The sequence below is a fragment of the Xiphophorus hellerii genome, chromosome 10, assembly GCF_003331165.1.
Source record: "Xiphophorus hellerii strain 12219 chromosome 10, Xiphophorus_hellerii-4.1, whole genome shotgun sequence".
NCBI classification, from domain to species: domain Eukaryota; kingdom Metazoa; phylum Chordata; class Actinopteri; order Cyprinodontiformes; family Poeciliidae; genus Xiphophorus; species Xiphophorus hellerii.
Window position 1 is genome coordinate 8,599,743 of NC_045681.1, and position 10,775 is coordinate 8,610,517.

The 10,775-nt window shown below is 38.5% G+C and overlaps 1 protein-coding gene across 1 annotated transcript; it reads left to right on the top strand.

The window, feature by feature from the left end:
• Positions 1 to 3,736: 3,736 nt before the first annotated feature.
• Positions 3,737 to 6,251, top strand: LOC116727468 (zinc finger protein 503-like). The gene is made up of 2 exons (XM_032574913.1): positions 3,737 to 4,327; positions 4,716 to 6,251. Exons 1-2 carry the CDS (start codon positions 4,070 to 4,072, stop codon positions 6,108 to 6,110), a joined length of 1,653 nt encoding a protein of 550 aa, XP_032430804.1. The 5' UTR covers positions 3,737 to 4,069; the 3' UTR covers positions 6,111 to 6,251.
• Positions 6,252 to 10,775: the final 4,524 nt, after the last annotated feature.

Below are 10,775 nucleotides of genomic sequence, written 5' to 3' on the forward strand. Positions count from 1 at the left end.
CTCCATCCATCATCCCATTAACACAGACCAGCCTTCCTGTTCAAGATTAATAAATTAATCCCCAGCATGATGCTGCCACTGTCATGTATATGGTGAGCGTGGCATGTTCACAGTATTAGATGTTCATCATAAATTGTCTTATGCATGTAGACCAAAATTATTCGTTTTCAGATCACCTGACCAGATCAACTTTTTCCAGGTGCTTGATTTGACACTTACATGCCTTGTGGCAAACTCCAAACACGATTTCTTATAGATTTAGTCCTGCTACTCTTGGATGAAGGGAATATTTGTGGAGTGTTCTCTACCAACATAGCTGTGGATTTCTTCATCTCCTCCAGAGTTACTAAAGGTCTCTTAGCTGCCTTGCTTATGATCTTATTACTTCAGGTGGAAGCCCTTCATATGTTTGTAGTTGTGCCCCACAATTTCTGTTTTTTGTGAATGAATTGGGTGGCCTCTGAGGGCTTTCTCTGGAATTTATTTAGGTGCATTAGATTGCATCTCTTTTTAAATTTTGAAAAAAAAATGAATCAATAATTATGTTCTGCTTTCTGTTTATCACATAAATCCAAATAAAACATATTTACATTTGTCATCAATGTGCCTAAATATGAAAAGGTTAAAGGAACATTAACAAGCTTTGCAAACTGCCTAAGTTTTTGTCATTTTTCTTAAGATTTAGGTTGTTATAGTATTCAAAGGCAGAACAGATTAACAGGACTGTTGCAGGGGCTCACCTTAATCTTAATCTTCCACCGCTGCTTGCAACCTTTAAAGTGTCCACAATGACATTACTTTTAAGCTTCATCATGTGTTTAGCTGCTGTTAAAACAAGGACTGTCGCAATCTAATTTAAAATTTTCTAATCAGCCCAGCAGCAAACATCAACCTTCAACAAGTTACATGATCCACGCAAGGTTACTTAATATGGACCTGGTCCTGTAGGACGTCATCAGTCACAGTAATAAAATTAAGGCTGCCCAAAATTCATATTCAAAAATATTAAATGAAATATTTTTTAAAAAGCACAGAGTCTTGAAATCTTACAACGGATTCAACTTGTTCAGATAACAGAAGCACAAATTTAGTCAGGATGCAAGCTGCTTGAATTAGGTTTTCCTTAACAGCTTTAAGTTGCATTTGGAGAAACACAAAAGGTTTACAAATATGATGAATAACTTGTCGACTAAACAAACTATGAGGTTGAAATGCTTTCTAAAGTTTGATATTTCAAACTTTACACAAAGTAATAAAAAAAAATTCCTCCAGCTATTAGTTTTAGTGGCAGATTATCAGTGGGCCCCATCAGGGCACCCTTTTGAGGCACCCCTGCTCTTGAAAGTTTAATTTCCTCCACAATTTTTATGATTAACTATTACCCGTCATAAAAAAGTTTGATTGTCACGAATGATGGCACCCAAACCTGTATTTGCATTAGGATTCATAACGAAGCACTGGTGGTAAAATATTCTGCTTTGAACTAATGACTTACTGTGGAAGCCATTTAAGGATAAAGCTGAGAATTTGGTGTCTGCTGCTGAGAACCATCCATCACGTCCACAATAAAAGGAGTTTTTTTGCCTGACGGTTGAAATTTATGGTCGCCCTTCTCTGCCCTAATAACTCAAAGCGCTGTGTCAGAGCCTGACAGCCCTTGCCGAAAACAGCAGCCCTGTTATCAATCAAAAAACACTTGCATATGTTTAAACTTTCGCCTGATCAGCAAGACATTTATAGGCTATTGAGTAATAAGATGAGTGGGTCTGGTTCGATGGAGAGGAATGTGGAAGCTCTAGTGATTAATAGTGGCAAAAGGAGAAATTTTAAAGCACGGTTCAAGTAAAAAGGAAAAGTGCATTTTTGGGCAAGAATTTGGAGAAATTGGGGTAAATTTATGGTTTTTGTAAATACTTATCACTGTATTCAGTCAGTGATAAGTTTTTAAAGCAGAAATGAAGGAGGAGAAGCAGAAAAAGGACATCTGACTTTATACCAAACATATATGGATTCATTTATTTTAAATCCAACAGAGAAGTGACAAAACAAGTGAGAAGAATAGCAGACAGCTGACAGATAGGCTGTCAGTGTGCTGTCCTGCATGGCAGCAGTGATTTACAGGGCAAAGTTCTAGCAAATGTAAAAGAATGTAAAAGAGCAGAGGTGCCACTAAAAGGAGGGAAAAGGAGGACAATGGCTACATCTTTAAACTTGTCATTTTCTGGCTGATCAGTTTTATATGCATTTTTAATAGAATTGTTAAGAAACATAACACATTTCTATAAGATAAAATATTTATTTATTCATTTTTAATAAATGCTTAGGTCTTTCTTTACCCTTTACAACGCACCACTTCTAAATCTACCACTACCTTCTGGCACCGCCTCACTAAGTACCACCACAGTGTGTTGCAGCTCATATTAAAGAGCTATTTTTGCCTTTTGGTTTAGGTGTGCCACCCAAAGATTATCATTGGCCCCCTTCTTGCCTCCCAGTTGAAAACTACTTGGAGACACACATGTGAAAGATGTTACATATTGAAGGTTTTTATCTACAATGGTGCAGCAACACTCTTTTTTTGAAATCTTTGCCTCATGGAGGTATATCTCTGCATGTAAAAAAAAAAAAATCAAAAAGTTTAGGTATTTCAGTAATTTAATTCAAACCCCTCTGAACTGCTCCTACACAAAGTTTCTGACATGGCTATTATGGCTTTCAGATATTGAAAACTTAATATCATTATATTATAAAATTACAATAAAATATGATCTTAATTAAATACACTGATGCTATTCACATGCTGTAGGCTTTTCCATTGTGTGCAAACGTTTGACATGACAGTTGTCCAGCAGACACTCACTGACACCTTCCTCAAAGAGAGAACGATCATTGTTAAGCAAGCTGGTAGTTCAGAGACTGCTGCATTAAAATGTTTAGTGGAAGGAAAATCTGTGTGACAACTGTAGGATTAGGAAAGCTCTTACACAACTTAGGAGAACTGAAAGGGGAAGTCCATTTAAGAAATTAGGGGAGAATATCTATGCGTGGGCTACAGATGGACAGACGTATTCAGAACATCAACTACAACTATTGCATTCAGTCACTCCTGAACCAGAAACAGCATCAAAAGTTTCTGGGACTGGTCTGGGTTGTTGCCCAGAGCTACAAAACCTTATTTATATGTGATCGTAAATTATGTACTTTATTTGGATTTAACTAAGAAACTGAATTATACGTTTTTATTAGTCTTAAAAGTCATAGTCTTAAAAATTTAAATAAAAGTCTGAAAGAATGTCACTTTTTAGGAATACGTGTGCATTTTACTTTATGAATGTTATTTACTATAGTACTTTTGCTGATAATGTTCTAATTGAATTACGTTTATTAATTGTATGTCAAAAACTGTCCTCTGTGGTCCATCAACTTTGAAGTGTTTGCATGCACTAACTCCACATACTTCAAAAACGAGTTGGAATAAGGATGAAAAGGAAAATCTTACAGAGCTCAAATTCTTTAATACCTTCTGTTCACTTCATGGAATTCGTGTTTGGATGATCTTTATCTATCGATCATTCTGCTCCAGAAAACCTAAACGTGCACACACAAGCAGCAGGGGCGCAGCGCATGCGTAAGTTCTCCAATTACGCAAATACGCAGATAAAAATCTCCAAATTAAAAGGCCACATGTTGCCGAAAACTGAACCAGACGTGAGTGTGAGGTAGGAAACGTCATGTTTCTTCCACCTTCCATCACATTTGGTGGGATCTCTTTTTGATTGGGAGGCTGCGGACTGAGTCAGACGCCGCTGAGGAGGAGGGGGAGGCGGAGTGATCCCTCCTGCCAGTTAAACCAAGTTCTCCCTGGGACCTAGAGCCCACACTGCTGAAGCGTCGCAGGGGATGAAGACGCACGGATTCTGCTCTCTCATTCTGACTCCGATTTAAGGATATTTATTATTTCTTTGCATTTTTCCTGGGCGAGGCTCTAATTAACATTAAAACAATCCTGACCGCTGGCTTTCTCTGATCTCCACATGTCTTTTCCGACCATTTGTACGAGAATCGGGTCATGATCACATCGCCCTTGGTGTCTGTTCTGAGAAATAGCACGAATCCAGCGTGGGAGAGCGGCTCCTCGGTGGGGGAGAAGGGAGCAGCGAACATCAGCCGACTGTCCGTCCACCACTGCGTCTCTCCCGCGGATCCCTTTCGCCAAGCCGGCCGTCTTCCCATCAAGGTGCTGAAAATGCTCACCGCTCGGGCAGGACACATCTTACACCCGGAGTACCTCCAGCCTCTGCCGTCCACTCCAGTTAGTCCCATCGAGGTAAGCATTAAAGCAAATTTAGGGAACGTTTTTTTTTTTTTTGCGCACAGGAAAGTCAAGCTTCCGATGCAGGTTTTGTACAAAAATGTTGCATCAGACTTTTAGGTTTGCTGTTATTGCTTTAAATATTTAACTCTGATGTTAAATCTGGAATAACTGCACATACTGAACTATTTAGCAAGCTGGTGACTCTAAACTAACGTAGGCTTTAATGTTGTGCAAACATTCTAGTATAAGCACATTCTGATGAGTTTATTTAGTTTCTCTTCGAGATAACTTCATGCGCAGTGCGTAAAATACGCAAAGCGATCGTTTTTGCTCTCCTGCAAACATTTGCATGTTGACGTGTTTTTATTCCTTTATTACATCTTTTTTTTATTTTTCGCAGTTGGACGCAAAAAAGAGTCCGCTGGCCCTTTTGGCCCAGACTTGCTCTCAGATCGGAAAGCCGGACCCCCCGTCCTCTTCCAAGCTTTCCTCCGTGACCTCCAGCGGATCCAGCGACAAGGAGGCCAAATCCGGTCCGCTGAAAATGAGCGACATCGGAGCCGAGGACAAGTCCAGCTTCAAGCCCTACTCGAAATCTTCAGAGAAGAAGGACTCGTCGAGCAGCATCAGTGGAGATAAAACTGGTTTCCGGGTGCCTAGCGCCACCTGCCAGCCGTTCACGCCCAGGACAGGCAGCCCCAGCTCCTGCACTTCCGTGTCGCCTCTACCGTCGGAGGGGAAAACCGGTGACAAGGAGGAGAAGAAGGAGTCTGATAGCAATAAAAACGGCACGACTGATGGCAGCGGAAGCCAAAGGATAAATGGAATTACCTCTGACGACAGCACATCTGGACCCAAGGCTGCTACATCAGACTCCACATCTGTTACCTCCTCCTCCGTTCTCGGAACCGGACTGGTAGCCCCTGTCTCCCCCTATAAGCCGGGACACACAGTTTTTCCTTTGCCACCCGCGAGTATTTCCTATCCTGGAAGTTTAGCAGGAGCGTATGCAGGTTACCCGCAGCATTTCCTCCCGCCCGGAATGACCCTGGACCCCACCAAACCCAGCAGCCAGCTGCTGAGCGCGCAGTTCGCGGCCGCCAGCTCGTTGGGGTGCAGTAAAGCGGGGTCGAGCCCCCTGGCTGGAGCTTCTCCTCCGTCTTTAATGTCCGCCAGCCTGTGCAGAGACCCATACTGCCTGAGCTACCACTGCACCAGTCATCTGTCCGGCGCGTCAGGAGCAAACTGCGCGCACGACGCCGCTCTGAAGTCTGGATACCCACTCATGTATCCAACACACCCCCTGCATGGTGTGCATTCCTCAGCCCCGTCTTTCAGCGGACACCCCCTGTACCCTTACGGCTTTATGTTGCCCAACGATCCCCTGCCGCATGTTTGCAACTGGGTATCTGCTAACGGACCCTGCGATAAGCGTTTCTCTTCCTCAGAGGAGCTTCTTAGCCACCTGCGGACTCACACCTCCTTCGCCGGGACGGAGAAGTTGATATCCGGGTATCCGGGCTCCGCCACACTCGCGAACGCGGCTGCAGCAGCTGCCATGGCCTGTCACATGCACATCCCTTCAAACGGCAGTCCAGGCAGCCCCAGTGCGCTGGCCCTCCGGGGCCCCCACCACCCGCTCGGACTCAGCAGCCGCTATCACCCGTACTCAAAGAGCCCTCTGCCCGCTCCAGGGGCCCCGGTTCCGGTGCCCGCGGCCACAGGGCCTTATTATTCCCCGTACGCCCTGTACGGGCAAAGACTGACGACAGCCTCTGCCTTAGGATACCAGTGAAGTCGGAGAATTACACATTTATAACAGAATAATTTAGGCCCAATGAGTTTTATATTGGGACTGAATCCACGCCGGGATCAGTGTATTTATTTGCGATAGCTTCAAGCGTGACTAAAATAAAAAAAAATATTATAATATACATTTTATAAGCCTCAACGTGCTTTATTTTATACAAGAAATGTTTGTATTTAGTAAATGTAAATATGATTTTAAATTCTGAATCCAAACTTAATTGTTGACTTTAAGTTTTAAAAACAGGTAGAGGGAAAAAAAACAATATGAGAAACTTACTCCTTCAGATGTGCAATGGATTTATTTTGCAGAGGTAAATGTTGCATTAAGCCCCATATTTTTGATCGTCACACAGCTCTAAAAACAGCTGGTTTTTATCTTTAGTGTTTTACTTTAGACTCAAGATTTGATTAAATTAAAAATAAAATTAATTGGGTCTAGTCAAGATCTGGAGAACACATCAATATTTTTTTTACGGTTCTCTGATTTTATTATTTATACATGTATATTAACTTTATTTTAAATATTGTCAGTTTTAGAGTTTATTTTCCAAAAGTCACAAAAGATCAAAATAACAAAAAGCAGTGTTTTTATATCTAAATTAGTAAAAATAAATAAATAAATATTTTAAGCTATGTATTCAGAAGTACACCTTTGGTGAAAAGCTGTGATTTTCAATCATGCATCTGAGCATGCTCTCCATTCTAAAGCTTCAAATGTATTTTAATAATTAATGTTTTTTTTATATTTTGCTTAATTTATATGTGAATTGAGATTGTAAAAGGAAGGTTAAAAAAAATTCAATATTAAAGAAAAAAAAGTAGCACCTACTTTTAGTTGCAGCCTGGATTTTATGAGCTGGTGACAGGCATGATCCTTTATTCTCATTGTAATTAAAAAAAAATGCTTAAAACCAAAACAGGACAATTTAATTGTTTTTATTTTTTTTAAATAACAACTAAGCAACAATTAGCCCATTAAAGTAATTACAACTGTATTACATAGACAAAAATGAAAATACAGAAGAAAATACTAAATTAATTACCAATTTTTAGTGTTTTGTGCACAGAAAATAACTTTTTCTTTTTTGCTCTTCACAGATTGCCACAGGAATTAAAGACTGTTTAGCTACTCAATAAGTGGGGCTACCTGCTCCAGTAGAGTCAGCAGATAACTACTGAAGCTTGTAGTTTGTAAACTGTATGTTTCTCTTGGGTTGGTTGTCTCATTGCTTATTAGTGGCACCAGGCAGGGCACTGTGCAATTCTGTTGACATCCCAAGTTTGACCAGACAGTGTCCATTTTTATTTTGTGGTACTCAGAAAAATGTAAGGCGAGGCAGCACTTAGCAAATTTTAAAAACTAATAATCAGGCATTTAGCAAAAAGCTGAGAACTGCCACAATTAAAAATTAAGCAAAAATCATCCTGTTTAAAATTTTTGTCAAGAGCCAAGTTGGGATGGAATACCACACACACACACACACACTTGCACGCACGCCCACGCACGCACACTCGAGCTTAAAAAAAACATCCTTGGTATGATAAATTTGTTTTCGGTTGTTTTGCAGTTTGAATTATTAATCTTAGAGAGCTCTTACTACCTTCATTGCATTACTTATAGACAAAATAAATGATCACTGATTCAAATGAGTTTAAAATTGCGAAACACATTACCTGTATCCATTTCTAAACTTATCCTTGTCGGTATCTTCAGGAAAAAAGCTAGAATTTAATAAAAAAAACTTCCTTTTATTTATTTATTTTTTACTGAGACTTAATTGATTACTTTGGGGACTACTAACACCTCTATGTGGTTGATTGTTAAAAAGTGTCAGAGTATTTAGTTAATTAGTAAATACTTGTACAATTAACTGCAAAACTAAGCTATGCACCTTCATCATCCTGAGCTTAATGAAGGAATATTTAATTTAAAATGTTTCACTGGTGAAGAGTAAAAATGTATTACAACCAGTCAAAGTTTTAAAGCAGCAGTACCTATATGACTAATTGGAAGTGCAACTTCAGCTCCCATATATAAATGTTGGATCTTGAAATATTTAATAACAGTTGAATTAAATTTTTGTGAGCAAGGGAAATGTTTCAGAGGTTGTTTTCTGTCAGCTGACCTGCAGTGTACAGCAACGGGTGGGGGAGGGGCTGAACTGTGCTACTCTATGCTTCACAGAGCTGAGAAAATCTGTGAGAACCTCATTAAAAGGATTTGGAACCAATTGATGGTTTGAAAAAAGCAAACGCTGTATATCATGACATATGTATATTGTGTTATTTCAGCAAATCTACTTCAGTAAAACCCTCTGAATCTCCTTCATCTTACTGATAATTGATTCACCTTAAGACAGACAAGCTTCTAATATGACCGAGTGGCAAACCAAGAAACCAAAATTTACAGTGACTCAGATGTAAAATGTTTCCAGAGCTTTTTGTGATTGCTCTAATGAGGCTGTGAAGCACAGACCTTTAAAAGTTAATCAGTCCCTTAAAACAAATCAGCTAAATCAAGCCAACAGTGTCATTATCCATCCTCAGTAAATCAGACTATTCTCCAGCAATAAGGGGAAGAAAAAAAAAAAGAATCAGCGCGGTCAGACGTCGTATTCATCAAACCCGCCCATCCGTCATGCAGATGAGGCCCTAAACATAGCCTGGTGATAGATGGCAATAAAGCCGCGATTCAGCACTGCAGCCAGCCAGCCATGAAGCCAGCGTGGGTCATAGACGTGATGCATTCCTGTTTTACTAAAAACAGCACCATTAACATGATGTGAACAAATGGGGCAGAGATCTCAAGAGGCATTTCTCAGAGGTTAATTGATGTGTGACGCTGTGGTATTGATTCACACATGAACCAGCAGATAAACTTGTCAACTATTTATTCTGTAGATTTTCCTCAAATCCATTAAGGGGATAAATTCTTTTAAATTTAGCAATTGAATGCAAGCATGTGTAGAATTAAATTATCTTAAAGTGAATATTTACATGGTAGTTCTGGCTTGTGTAATAGCATGTATTACATTTAGTCTGGAAACATTTATTGAATTAAGCAGTTGACGCTTCAATATCCCTGTTTAAAGTGTTTTAATGAAACAACTTTAGATCAAACTGAAAAAAATTAGACAAAATATGAGCTGAAGAACTGAAAAGCTACCAATAAGTGTGCACAGAGATAATGCTAATGGTATTTTAAATTACAAAAATGCAAAAAAAATAAAAAATAAAAATCCTGCACCCAAATCATGTTGTTTTATAGCAAAGTATCTCAATCTAAAAAGTATGACAATTGTTTTAAAGTCAATATTTAGGTTCTTTTCAAGATGCATCTTAAGTTATTTGTTTGGCAATGTTTTTTTTTTCCCTTTAAATCAATGAAGAGTTGCTGACACGTACATTCATATGCATTACGTAGAACTAAAAATGAGCCATATGTGTGAGGAAATTAGCCATTATTGATAAATGTTTATAAGTTGACTATAATAGATTTTTTTTAGCTGTATTTTAGTCTTTATTATCTAAATTGATAGATTATACAAAATTGTTAGTCTTTCTAAACTTAGGTTATTAGGATGCATATACTTTCCAACAAAGTGTAGAAAGTATCACTAAGATAAGTACAGAAATAAGCAAATATGTTTCTTCTTTGAGTAACTTTGCATTACTAAAAACAACTTTAAACTGTTTGCAGGCTATCAGGGAGGAAAACTTCACCTATAAAGACTTCATGTAATAAGTGTAGGACTGCAAATGATCTTTGGTCTTAAATTATCAATTGTTCTGTAAGTTAGGTGAGCCCAGGAACACAATGTGAGACGTGGACAACAAATCACGGGTCTTAAGATGATTTTCAAAACTTAAACTAAAAATTTAAGGAATGGTTGATAATAGTTGATCGGTTTCTGATATAAGCTATAGATTGATATATATTGAATGATTTACTAGTAATTGTAAGAATCCTCTTATACTTTTGTTTTAATATGGGCTTAGATTGAATTGCTACAGTTTTTTGTTGTTGCTTTGGGTAACAATGGAAAACTATGGAAGCCACTAAAATAGCAAAAACAAAAAGCTATTTTGGAAGAAACAAGCACTTTGTAGTGAAGATCATTAGTCTAATGTTACACTAATAGCATTTGGCCACTTTCTTTAACTTCATCTCGAGGTACTTCACAAAAAAAGGTCAATTTATCCAATCAAACTTTCCAATTTATCCTAGTAATCAAACAATGCAATAAGTTCAATTTATTATTGGAATTGGTTTAAAAAGCAGTGGATTGCATCAAGCCATTGACTTGCAGGATTCACTCCTACTGGACGAGTGTGTAGCGACAGTAGACAATCGCTTGTGTTGTGTCATTGACTTTGCAGCTGTCTCTTCTACTGAGCATGCATGTAGCGACAGTGAAGAGGAAAAACTCTCCTTTAACAGGAAGAAACCTCCAGCAAAAAATAAATAAATAAATAAAACTTCCACCACTTTCTGTATTTAAACACAATATCATGTAGCTTGATGCACTCTTTTAGTTTGATAAAAATGTGATGAAAGTTTAATGCATAAATGGAGAAAATCTTGCAACTTCTTCATTTTCTGGATTTCTTCTTTTAAATTTCTTCTTTTAAGGAACCAGCAGCATGTTTT